This window comes from Micromesistius poutassou, assembly GCF_964030765.1.
Source record: "Micromesistius poutassou genome assembly, chromosome: 2".
Classification (NCBI taxonomy): domain Eukaryota; kingdom Metazoa; phylum Chordata; class Actinopteri; order Gadiformes; family Gadidae; genus Micromesistius; species Micromesistius poutassou.
Window position 1 is genome coordinate 23,549,803 of NC_140272.1, and position 13,311 is coordinate 23,563,113.

Genomic DNA, 13,311 nt, shown 5'->3' on the forward strand with positions numbered 1-13,311 from the left:
TGACACCGCCTCCTGGTACTGTACCAGGAGGGTACTGGTACGCACCCCACACCTAACACCTGGTCTTATGAAACGTACCCAGTTTATTGATTATCGGATCGAATGGAATCGTGGGGAATTCTGAAGTATCGAAAATAATGAAATGGTTGTCTTGAGACACGGGTGTGGTCCGGACGCCTGACGGAGGCTCTGACCGCGGCGCTCCCTCTGCTCCAGCAGGAGGCGTCCCGGTCCGAGGTGGAGGAGGAGAGCTCCGACAGCCGCAGCGCCAACGACGACGGCAGCGACACCAAAGACATCGACCAGGACAACCGCAGCTCCTCCCCCAGCATCCCCAGCCCGCAGCCCGGCAACGAGAGCGACTCGGACTCCTCCCCGCCGCCCGGCGGCCCGCCGCCCGCCGCCGCCGCCGCCGCCGCCGCCGACCAGCACGCCCCCGCCCCGCCGCAGCCCCCCCAGCAGGGCCCGGCCCCCCAGGAGGCCCCGCAGCCCCCCCACGCCACGCCGGCCCCCCCCCTCCACGCTCCGCCCGCCCCGGGCCCGCCCCCGGCGGCCCAGGGCTCTCCCCCCCCTCCCTCCCTCCAGGCTCCTCCCCACAGCCCCCCGCCCCCGGCCGCCCAGCGCCAGGCCCCGCCCCACTTCCCCAGGGAGCCCCCGGGCCCGCAGGCCCCCGCCCCCCCCCGCGCCCCAGGCCAAGCCCCCGCCCACCACGCCCATCCCGCCCTCGCTGCGGCAGTCGCCCCACCTGTCGGCCACGCAGTTCACCCAGATGCCCACCAACCTGCCCCCCCCCCCGGCGCTCAAGCCCCTCAACGCGCTGCCCAACCAGCACGCCCCGGGGGCGCCGCCGCCCCCCCTGCAGCTCATGCAGAGCCTCCCCGCCGCCCAGCTGGCCGCTCTGCCCCACCTCCAGAACCACCCCCGCGCCCACCCCCCCCACCTGCCCCACGCCCACCCCCACGCCCTCGCCGCCATGGCGCAGGCCGGCCACAGCATAGGCCCCGCCCCCAGCCACAAAGCAGGCCCCGCCTCCATCCACAACGTTGGCCCCGCCTCCATCCACAACGTTGGCCCCGCCTCCATCCACAACGTTGGCCCCGCCTCCATCCACAGCATAGGCCCCGCCTCCATCCACAATGTTGGCCCCGCCTCCATCCACAACATTGGCCCCGCCCACAGCCACAACATTGGCCCCGCCTCCATCCACAACATTGGCCCCGCCCACAGCCACAACATTGGCCCCGCCCACAGCCACAACATTGGCCCCGCCTCCATCCACAACATTGGCCCCGCCCCCAGCCACAAAATAGGCCCCGCCCCCAGCCACAATACAGGCCCCGCCTCCGGCCACAAGCTAGGCCCCGCCCCCAGCCTCCACCCCTCCTTCCCTCCCCACGGCCTCAGGCCCGGCCCCCCCGCCAGCAGCCCCCACGGCGCCCACGTCCACATCAAGGAGGAGCCAATGGATGAGCTGGAAGAGGCGGAGAGCCCGCCCCCCCCGGCCGGCAGCCCGTCTCCAGAGCCCACGGTCGTCAACGTGGCCAGCCACGCCAGCCAGTCCGCCAGGTAGATAATGTACAGACCGCCGCTCATTATCACTCCGCCAGGTAGATAATGCACAGGCCGCCGCTCATTATCAGTCCGCCAGGTAGATAATGTACAGGCCGCCGCTCATTATCAGTCCGCCAGGTAGATAATGTACAGACCGCCGCTCATTATCAGTCCGCCAGGTAGATAATGTACAGACCGCCGCTCATTATCAGTCTGCCAGGTAGATAATGTACAGACCGCCGCTCATTATCAGTCTGCCAGGTACCGTTATGGAAGAGATAATGTACAGACCGCCGCTCATTATCTGGGCTTATGTTAGATAATCACCGGCGACGTTCTATACATTATCCCTCTTATTACACGGCTACTTGCCAAAACGAAAAAATAACTTAACCCGCTGTGTCTTCTTACAGCTAGTGTGTTAGCGGCTTCGTAGCGTTGATCAGCGGAGAAACGGTCCGAGACGTTGAGGTCACTTGCGGAGTGATATGAAAGACTTGAATCAGAGGCAGAAATCCACTTTCCTTGACGGTCCTTAGCGGCCAATTATGCTTAGCAACAGTCAATTATGCAAAAATAATTGACTGGAGAACTTTGGGATGGAAGGCGGATTGGAGTGAACGGAGCGTTCCACAGCATTGAGAAGAGTAATCACAGAGTAGCAGCGTGCCATCCCTCTTTGTTCTACGTATGTTAACATTGAGGTTCATCATCATTCATTTAATCTGTTATCAAGTATATCGGTTGTTAAAACAACAGGAGGAAGCAGCACGTATTGAAATGGTTACTAAAGCGTCAAAGTCAAACGTCACTTTATTTCGTCTCCCTGGGGAGAAACTTGTCTTAGGATGGGGACATTTCTGCATCAATAACAGTGAAAACATACAACACACCACATGCAACAAAGGCATCCAGCCAACAGACCATGTAAGTAAGATGGTCAAAGTACAAAAAGTAAAAACAAAATACAGCAAACATTTTGGTTACTGTGCAAATTGCCATCCATGTGCAAAAGAGCAATCCCACCAACATTCATTGAACATTCATTCTGTTCTACCGTACATGCCTTACACTCATTCATGCTTACATAATCATCCATTCATCCAGTTCATTATATATACATTCATTTATCCATTCACAACTTCCCATGCGTTCAATCCTAAATAAATATACATTCATTTCTACAATTCTACACAGGCAAGCATTCAACCTTAAAAATAACACTTCTTCCTTCATTCAGTCATATGTTAATACACAAACGTATCCATTCAGCCCTAACCATGCATTCAATCCTAAATAAATATACATCTGTTGTTCCATTTATACCCATACATTAGGGCTGCACAATATATCAAATTTTTATCACGATGACGATATTGGCTTCCCACGATGACACGTAGTGTTCTCGCGATATTTCAAATGCGTGCTCCCCACCCACATTTTTTTTTTAAATAATGCATCCGCAAAAAAAAGAAAACCAATAAAGAAACGAGCCCCGCCCACGCCCATTCTCAATATGAGAATGAGGAGTTGTCGTCACGGCACAGAGCCCCCCCCCTCTTCCCGCCATGTTGGAAGGTACGCCCCTCCGAGTGCAGCTGAGCTTTGCGTTGTTGTTGACACGGTAGCTGCTAGCAGAGGAGGTTGTTGCAATTCTGTACTGTTTTAACAATGCCTGGAAATAACTGCTGCGATAAAAACTGCTTCAATGCCTCACACGATCGTCGAGGAGACCATAAGAACAGTGGTTACAGTTTGTCAGGTTCCCTAAATGGACAACGCACTTAAGGCTGCCCCACACTACAAGAGTTGAGTCGGATGTACACCACACACATAAAGAGAATCTCAGCCGATTTATTGCTCTCCGATCGTAAATACAAATACATGAGATTCGAACACAAGACGGAACACCACACACTATAGGACAATCTTATCCGATAATTGCCCGCTTCAGGGCCGTGGAGGTAGAACTAGAGCAACTCGCGTCAACAGTGAAGACGGATCAGTGTCTTTTGACAGCAGTGGTTTCCGCGGTGCTTATGCTTACATGATATCAGAGAATATCCGCGTCAGTTCGGCCGCGGCGCAATTAATGAATAAAGATCATAAACATCATAAACTGAATGGCTGTACAAGTGTTCTGAGACACGGCTGTGAACCGGCAACTTTCAAAAAAAGTAGTGCCGGTTTGGTTCTGTGCCGTGCCGTATCCAGTGGAATAGCCTACATCGACTATAATGGTTTCTAATGTCTTCGGCGAACGTTTTTATTGCCGTGCCGCTTGTGGTGGAAATTGCCCTTCACTCTTTATTTCTATCTCGTAATGTCTCCTGCGTCTCTATGTTGCGTATTTCCCCATCTGTCTCTATGCCGCTCTGACAACGTTGCCCCTGGCAACCGATAGCCGTGGACGCCATCATGGCGGACGGGCTCAAACCCCTCCCCTCCCCAAAAACCACGTGACTCCTCATTCTCAATAAAAGCGAGCATGTACAGCGCAACACCGTATGCAGTGGCGGATTTAGGCACGGGCGAAGCAGGCAGATAATAACCCCCCCCCCCTCAACAACTCCGCCAAGGCCGTAATCGCCCCCCCCCCCCCCCCCCCCCATGAATAATCGTGGTAAATAATCGTGATATCAATATTGATCAAAATAATCGTGATAATCATTTTGGCAATAATCGTGCAGCCCTACCATACATTCAGCCATGTGAATACAATACTTTCTTCATTCAATCAAGGTTACCTTTTTTCATTGATGAGCTTGATTGAGAGAGGGATGAATGAATGTTTATAAAACGGGTGGCTTAAATCAAGCGATCTGATTGGTTCCCAACTGTTGTATAATGAGCGTATACACACAGCTATGACGCCCGTTCAGTTTACAGAGTTCAGTATCACTCCGCGCCTAACTTGAACTGTTGTTCATTTCTATATAAAAGCAATAGCATAGTTCACTGAAGCCTAAAAACATGTTGATTGATGGATAGGGTGGAAATATTGTACCGAGCTACCATCTCTAGCCTTCTCTCTGAAGGACGCTACAGTGTGTTGCATAGCAACCGCCGTACACTTTGCCGGCAGCCAGGAGGGACTACTTTTTTGTATTCGTTAAAAAAATGCTTTTCCAACTTTCTCGCTTTTTCAAAATTGAGGGTGTCTATGACTTTCATTTCGCCACACTTACGTAACCGCTTTATAAAAGCAATAGATCACTTCAATTCACTTAATTATACCTGTTGTACAGAGAAACCCTGTACCTCCTGCCTGAATTCAACAGTGTGTATTCACAACAGATGGGAGCTGTCAGGTAGAATAGGCTGAGCCTGACTTGATGTTGCCTGATGGAAGAGCTCCTGGTGGTACTGGCACTGGTGGTACTGGTGGTACTGGTGGTACTGGTGTTGCTATCATTTTGCCTGCTGTCTTAACTAGGTTAAAGATCTGGGGTTTAGATTTCACTGTTAGGTTTCCAAACCAGCTGGTAATACCACACCGAGGAATAGACTCAATCGTTGCCCTATAGAAGATTAGCTTTATGTTTTTACTGACCCCAAACAAGAGGTGGAGGCGCCGATGAGTTCTGGCACAGACATCTGCCACACGTGCGCGCCAGCTCAGGTCACTATCTATGTCAACTCCTGGTTAGGTCACCTGTTTAACGTCAGAACCAGGGACGGTCACCGTGCCTCGGTCCCCAGCTGATCACACATGAAGGTGTGAGCGTTCCAGGAGATTTCCTGCATGGGTAGGAGTAGGAACAGAGGAACATCTGATGGTCATTAACGTCTGAAATCTGCACAGACCGTTTTCCTGCTCAAGACGTGGTGACCCTCTGGGTTCACTGGCAGCACAACTGTGTTGTTGTTGTTGTTGTTGTTGTTGTTGAGGGAAAGAAGAAACCAGGGAACCAATCACAAGACTCTGCTGAGGACGGAGAGAATGACAACGTCAATACAGCCTCTTTTGTTTGCAAACAAATTCCCTTTTTCAAGAATGGCTGTGAAGCGGCCAGGCCCTGAAACAAGGGAGCCCCTCTCAGTCTGCGGACGGCTGCACTCTGCCGGCCGTCTCTCTGCCCGTCCAGTCCAGCCCCAGGGGGCTATGAACCCCGTGTGATAGGGCACAGCCCCAGGGGGCTATGAACCCCGTGTGATAGGGCACAGCCCCAGGGGGCTATGAACCCCGTGTGATAGGGCACAGCCCCAGGGGGCTATGAACCTCCAGGGCCAGGGGTCCTGGCCCGGAGCAGGGCCCTCAGCGCTGACGTGTGTCCTCTCCTCCAGGTTCATCAAGCACTGGGACCGCGGCTACAACTCGTGCTCCAGGACGGACCTGTTCTTCACGCCGCTGGCCACCTCCAAGCTGGCCAAGAAAAGGGAGGAGACGATAGAGAAGTCCAGGAGGGAGGCGGAGCTCCACGCCCGGCAGGACCGGGACAGGGAGAAGGACAGGGAGAGAGAGCGAGAGAGGGAGAGGGAGCGAGAGAGGGAGAGAGAGCGAGAGAGGGAGGCAGACAAAAATGCGGTGAGTTTAAGGTTTCACTTTTCTTTTCGTTTTTGTTTTTTTTTCCCCCGGTGCTTCGTTGGGGACTGCGTGTGAATGTAAATGTTTAAATGACGGCCTGGGCGTGTGGCGTTATGACGTGTGAGGATAACGTGTGTCTGTAAGGTGGGCTTAGCTCAGCGGAGTGGGGAGGTGTCTCTGAGCGAGACGCCTCCCCCTGACCGCTGCTGGGTCGCTCCTCCGCGGGCGTGTCAGTGTGTGTATGCAGGCTTGTCGCTTTGGGTAAAAGCGTGTGGACCCGTGACACACGTCTCACCCCCCCCCCTCTCTCCCCCCCCCCCCACACAGAGAGTCTCCAGCTCGTCCCACGACAGCCGCATGAGCGACGCCCAGATGTCGGCCCAGATGTCGGCCCAGATGTCGGCCCAGATGTCGGCCCAGATGTCGGCCCAGATGTCGGCGGCCCACGGCCACATGCGCTCGTCGTCCTTCGACCCGCCGCCCACCACGGTGGCGGCGGTGCCGCCCTACATCGGCCCGGACACGCCCGCCCTGCGCACGCTCAGCGAGTACGCCCGGCCGCACGTCATGTCGCCCACCAACCGCAACCACCCCTTCTTCATGTCGCTGAGCCCCGGGGAGCCGCTGCTGGCCTACCACATGCCGGGGCTGTACGGCGCCGACCCCGCGCTGCGCGAGCGCGAGCTGCGCGGCCTGCGGGAGCGCGAGCTGCGCGAGCGCATGAAGCCCGGCTACGAGCTGAAGGCGCCCGAGCTGGAGGCGCTGCACCCGGCCGCCAACCCCATGGAGCACTTCGCCCGGCACGGCGCCCTGGTGCTGCCGCACATCGCCGGCCCGCCGCACCACTTCGCCCCGTTCCACCCGGGCCTCGGCCACCTGGAGGCCCGCGAGCGCATGCTGATGGCCAGCCAGCCGCTGCGGCCCGAGCTGAGCTACGCCGAGCGGCTGACGGCGGAGCGGCTGCACGCCGAGCGCATGGCGTCGGTGGCCAGCGACCCGGCCGCAAGGCTGCAGATGCTGAACGTGACGCCGCACCACCACCAGCACTCCCACATCCACTCGCACCTCCACCTGCACCAGCAGGACCCCCTCAACCAAGGTGGGCGGCGTTCAGCGGAACACACAGCGACACGCCGGGGGCGTCGGGGGAAAACTAACCAGCGCCTCTCCTGAGGCGGCGTGGTCCCTTAAGGACGGCTCTGTGTGGTCCCTTAAGGACGGCTCTGTGTGGTCCCTTAAGGACGGCTCTGTGTGGTCCCTTAAGGACGGTTCTGTGTGGTCCCTTAAGGACGGCTCTGTGTGGTCCCTTAAGGACGGCTCTGGTGTTCTGAACATTGAGCCCCTCTCTGGGTCGTCTAGGGTGTAATAGAGCGGTGGACACCGACATGTTGACTACTGGTCCTGTCTCTGGTATTTGGCTCATTTAGAATCGCCCTGCCTGCTTCAGGATGGCTGGCTACGGGTCCTTAGAACAACCCTAAACGTTTGTTCGTCCGAGTGGTCAGTGGTGTTCGTTGATGTTCCAAATCAAGTATCGTAGCCAAATACAGTTTCTGTCGTGTTTTATTTGGCGTTTTGTAAATCCATTGAAACGGAAACCGGACCGGAACCAGAAACAGACATGGGGTTGTTTACGTTTGGTCGTAGTCTCTTCGCTCGGTTCTAGTCCTACTGTTGAGACGGAGAACCATTCTGAAGCAGGCAGGGCGATTCTAAATGAGCCAGATACCAGAGACAGGACCAGTAGTCAACATGTCGGTGTCAACCACTCTATTACATCCTAGACATACGAAAAAAGGGGGCTCAATGTTCAGAATACCAGAATTGTCCTTTAAGACAGTAAAATCAGTGGCGCATTAATACTGGAACGGAATGGTTATGTGGTCAGTGGTGTATGCTATCATGCTATCATGCTATCAAGGACAAGAATTCAATCGCTTTTATAATTCAAAAAAGTAAGAAAATAGAAAATGCTGGAGGTTGACTTGTGTGGATGGTAATATTGATAGGAGGTCAATTCAAATGGTCTCATATTCGTTTAGATCGGTAGACACACAACGTTCAATTCACTATTCACTTTCGAATGCTGATTGAAAAAGATGATGATGTCGTTCACTTAATGAAGCCATTAATGTTCACTTAATGTAGTTCACTTAATGAAGCCATTTCCTTTGCTGTTGTGGCGACCCTCGTCCCTGGAGTGTGTTTCTCTGCGGCGGTGAAGCTTCAGTAAGCTTCACGCAGCAGGCCCGCCTCGCTGTAGTTCAGCCTTCGGTTTCATTAACACAATGGCCGTTTCTCAATTCGCGTTCTTGTGTGTTCTCGTGTACTTGCGTTCTCGATAAACGTCATCAGTGGTAGCCCAAACACTGTTCCAATTCCAAGTACGCGAGTACTGTCGTAAAATCCGTGTGTGTTCTCGATGCGTTCTCGATGAGGCCGTTCCACGCATCGGAGGTGACTCGTGTGGACTTGGGACCGTTAAATATCCCAGAATGCATCATCGAGTCCGCTGCTGTTCCAATTGCAGAGTGCGTACTCGCATTCTCGGAAGTCTGTACTTGAAAGTCCGGACTTGCCAAGTACGGACTTCCAAGTCCACGAGTACGTAGTCCGCGTACTTGGTATTGAGAAACGGCCAATGAGAGGGGAGCCTTCAGCCGTGGGGAGCAGAGGAGACGTGGCGGTGGCCACCTTCTCTCTCTAGGTGGATGTTGTTGTTAACCTGTCCGTGACGTACGGGGCGCTAAGTGGAGGCAGGGGTCACCCCCTGAGGCCGCTCACCGTGACCTTTGACCTCCAGGCTCCTCTCCTCACCCTCTGGACGCCATGGCGCCCGGGCCCCGTCTGGCCCGCTTCCCGTTCCCCAGCGGGCCCGTCCCCAACCCGCTGCTCAACGACCTCCCCCACGACCACGACATGCTGCGCCACCCGCTGTTCGGTGAGTCTCCTCCTCCTCCTCCTCCTCCTCCATCAGACCTCCTCCTCCTCCTCCTCCTCCTCCCCCACCAGACCTCCTCCTCCTCCTCCTCCTCCTCCATCTCCATCAGACCTCCTCCTCCTCCTCCCCCATCAGACCTCCTCCTCCTCCTCCTCCTCCTCCTCCATCAGACCTCCTCCTCCTCCTCCTCCTCCTCCTCCTCCTCCTCCATCAGACCTCCTCCTCCTCCTCCTCCTCCTCCTCCTCCTCCTCCTCCATCAGACCTCCTCCTCCTCCTCCTCCATCAGACCTCCTCCTCCTCCCCCATCAGACCTCCTCCTCCTCCTCCTCCTCCATCAGACCTCCTCCTCCTCCTCCTCCTCCTCCTCCATCAGACCTCCTCCTCCTCCTCCTCCTCCATCAGACCTCCTCCTCCTCCTCCTCCTCCCCCATCAGACCTCCTCCTCCTCCTCCTCCTCCTCCCCCCTCAGACCTCCTCCTCCTCCTCCTCCTCCTCCCCCCTCAGACCTCCTCCTCCTCCTCCTCCTCCTCCCCCCTCAGACCTCCTCCTCCTCCTCCTCCTCCTCCTCCTCCTCCACCAGACCTCCTCCTCCTCCTCCTCCTCCTCCTCCTCCTCCTCCTCCTCCATCAGACCTCCTCCTCCTCCTCCTCCTCCTCCATCAGACCTCCTCCTCCTCCTCCTCCTCCTCCTCCTCCTCCCCCATCAGACCTCCTCCTCCTCCTCCTCCTCCTCCCCCAGACCTCCTCCTCCTCCTCCTCCTCCTCCATCAGACCTCCTCCTCCTCCTCCTCCTCCCCATCAGACCTCCTCCTCCTCCTCCTCCTCCTCCTCCCCCATCAGACCTCCTCCTCCTCCTCCTCCTCCCCCCTCAGACCTCCTCCTCCCCCTCCTCCCCCCTCAGACCTCCTCCTCCCCCTCCTCCTCCTCCTCCCCCCTCAGACCTCCTCCTCCCCCTCCTCCAGGCTAAGTGTGCGCTGTGGGTTGTGTGTGTGTGGCTCCAGGCTAAGTGTGCGCTGTGGGTTGTGTGTGTGTGGCCCCAGGCTAAGTGTGCGCTGTGGGTTGTGTGTCCGGGTCCAGGCTAAGTGTGCGCTGTGGGTTGTGTGTGTGTGGCCCCAGGCTAAGTGTGCGCTGTGGGTTGTGTGTGTGTGGCTCCAGGCTAAGTGTGCGCTGTGGGTTGTGTGTGTGTGGCTCCAGGCTAAGTGTGCGCTGTGGGTTGTGTGTCCGGGTCCAGGCGTTGCGTACCCGCGGGAGATGCAGGGCCAGATGCCCCAGATGTCGGCGGCCCACCAGCTGCAGGCGATGCACGCCCAGTCGGCGGAGCTGCAGCGCATGGCCCTGGAGCAGCAGTGGCTGCACGGCCACCACCACCTGCACGGGGGCCCGCTGCCCGGCCAGGAGGACTACTACAGGTGGGCGCACTCAGGGGCGGGGGTGTCACCATACCAGAGATCTAGTAGTCGATACCAATACCAGTGAAATTCCACGATTCTCGATACCCAATTCGACACCACGGTCAAAAACAAAACAATACATCCCATGTACTTTATTTGTTAAAAACATTTAAACATTACAAAAAACTGGCATTTAGCCTTCAAGTAATGAATAAAAATAAACCACTGTTAACAATACAAAAAAAGAACAGTGGCATGTAGCGTTCAAGTAATAATAATAAAAAAGAAATACGCGCTGAAAGCAGGCTCATGCAGCTATGCGGCTGGCGTTTACACTTGCGTGCATGGCGGGGTTTAAAACATAACTTCCAACCTAATATTAAGTAATATAACGCAGGTGCGCAAGGCAGCCACAGGAGACGCCAACATTGTTTTCAACCGCTCGGTACCGCGCCGTATTAATTACCAAGTTTTGAAAAGAAAAAGTATTTGAAGCGAATAAGCAACGCTGTTTTTGATTTGTTGATTTGGTTTTGAACGAATAGTTTTGGATGCATGCATCGGCTTTGAGTTGGTTTGTTTACTTTGAAATTGCATACGCTCGCAACGCACACGCGCACACGCGCACATGCACGCACACATTCACCGCCGCACCCACTACAACCTGCCGATCTTCAATCAAAACAACATCAAGTAAGTGATGCCGAACGCAGTCGTACCATGCGTGTTTAGAAGCGCAACATTGAAACGGGTCCCGTCTGAAACAGTCGCGCGGCGCAGCGTTCCAAACGCAAAGTACTTCCAGACACGACTCTTGTTATTCTTTTTATCGACGAGTCGAGGCGGAGCCGTCGCACTCGCTGCAGCTGGAGTTGCCGTCTTCCATGTTCCCGTGTAGGTGTATATGCTGCCCACGTGAGGTCCGGAGGAATTGCGTCCTCGGTACCTACGGTACTAAGAAAAACGAGTACGTCACGTTTTTTGAATTTTGGTATCGACTTGGTACCGAAGTATCGGTTCTCGTGACATCCCTACTCAGGGATGGGTCACAATATTCCATTATTCGATTATTCGTTCCCGAGGGTCAAAGTCGATTTTTAACATTTGGACCGTTAACATTTTTCCCCATTCAAATAAACAAGAATTAACGGACTGAACTAATGTTGGTTCTGTAGCACTCATGTACAGTTCATGTACAGAAAAACAATATACACAATACACAAGCATAAATATTAATATATATGCATACAACACAAACACTGATCACTGTTAAAGTTAGTTTTTTTGCGTTTAAGATATGAAGTGATTTCTTGCCGATGGTCCACGGCTGCCTTTGTGAACGTCGGCACACGTCCAATAATCGTTTATTCGTTCATAACCACCCACTGATTATTCAACCATGAAAGATTAGAGTTATTCACATCCCTAGTGCACTCAGGAGAGCGGTACATGGTCGGACCAGACCGACGTATCATGATTAGGCCATGTAACGATGTTGCCACTGGACGGGGGGGCACTTGTCTGAGGACACACGTCGGATCAGATCGGAGTAACCTAGCGTGGCTGACTCCGCCGCGCTAGGTGGCGCTGTGGCCCCTTCAACAAGCGGTACTAGAGCCACTTCCAGTTCACGGCGACGTGACGGCAACAACAAACTATCTGGCGGCATGCAAACAAAGATGGCGTAACGAGGAGTCTGACGAGGCGTTGCTGGTTTCGTCGTGGCCATGGTGTCCTTTGACCTTTCCGGCGACAGCACTACTATTTATTAGGACGTCCGCTTCCACTTCCGGGTTAAATTCCCCGGCCGAAATTCTCGAGCATGCGCAGGACGCGAACCCCCGGCGATACGATGGAGGACACACAGGCAGACGGCCGCGGTGACCGGCTCCAGCCCCGCTGTCCTGTCCACCTCACCGGTCCGGTCCTCAGACGATAAACCCGTTTACATGAATCCAGTCTTTACTCGATGCGTTCATCACACGATTACGCTCGTGAACGCGGTCAGTGAGAGCGGACAGGGTGACTGGTGACTCATGGAAGTAAGGCTGAACCGTTCAGCGACTTCAAATCTAAATCGTGATGTAACAGAACACGATATGCAGATTGCAAAGGCGGAGATTAAAAAAAACAACAGTTTTCTTTCGATCTCTTTTCTTTCTTTCTTTTTTGGGTGATTTGTTACCGTTACTGACTGGAGATCAGGAAGATTTATATTTCTTTTTCTTTTACAATTGAATAGTTAAATAAAGATGATATGAGTTCATCTCAACACATGGGCCTAAAGGGCAGTAGATGGACTCCCAGCCCCAGGGTCGCGCTCCAGCCACACCAGTGTCACCGTACATGGTCACCGCACCGGTCCTCCTCATGGTGCTACTGGTAGCTCCACCCTCATGGTTCACATTTGTTCTCCCTCTGCAGCCGTTTGAAGAAGGAAGGAGACAAGCCATCCTGAGGCCCGACGGGCCTCCACCCAGACTCCACCCTAACCCCACCCTAACTCCACCCAGACTCCACCCAGACTCCACCCAGACTCCACCCTAACCCCACCCTAACTCCACCCTAACCCCACCCTAACTCCACCCTAATAGAACCCAGACTCCACCCAGACTCCACCCTAACTCCACCCAGACTCCACCCAGACTCCACCCTAACTCCACCCTAACCCCACCCAGACTCCACCCTAACTCCACCCAGACTCCACCCTAACCCCACCCTAACTCCACCCAGACTCCACCCAGACTCCACCCTAACCCCACCCAGACTCCACCCTAACTCCACCCTAACTCCACCCAGACTCCACCCTAACCCCACCCTAACTCCACCCAGACTCCACCCTAACTCCACCCTAACTCCACCCTAACTCCACCCTAACAGACCCCACCCTAACTCCACCC

At 54.8% G+C, this 13,311-nt stretch overlaps 1 protein-coding gene across 1 annotated transcript in view; it reads left to right on the plus strand.

The window, feature by feature from the left end:
* The window catches only part of rereb (arginine-glutamic acid dipeptide (RE) repeats b), a 29,364-nt gene extending 16,320 nt beyond the window's left edge, over positions 1 to 13,044 (plus strand). The window contains exons 12-18 of the mRNA XM_084463505.1: positions 217 to 612; positions 692 to 1,566; positions 5,839 to 6,079; positions 6,407 to 7,178; positions 8,883 to 9,020; positions 10,252 to 10,429; positions 12,836 to 13,044. Of these exons, the coding sequence (XP_084319631.1) occupies positions 217 to 612; positions 692 to 1,566; positions 5,839 to 6,079; positions 6,407 to 7,178; positions 8,883 to 9,020; positions 10,252 to 10,429; positions 12,836 to 12,869 (2,634 nt within the window). The 3' untranslated portion in view covers positions 12,870 to 13,044. The remainder of the gene's footprint in view (positions 1 to 216; positions 613 to 691; positions 1,567 to 5,838; positions 6,080 to 6,406; positions 7,179 to 8,882; positions 9,021 to 10,251; positions 10,430 to 12,835) is intronic.
* Positions 13,045 to 13,311: the final 267 nt, after the last annotated feature.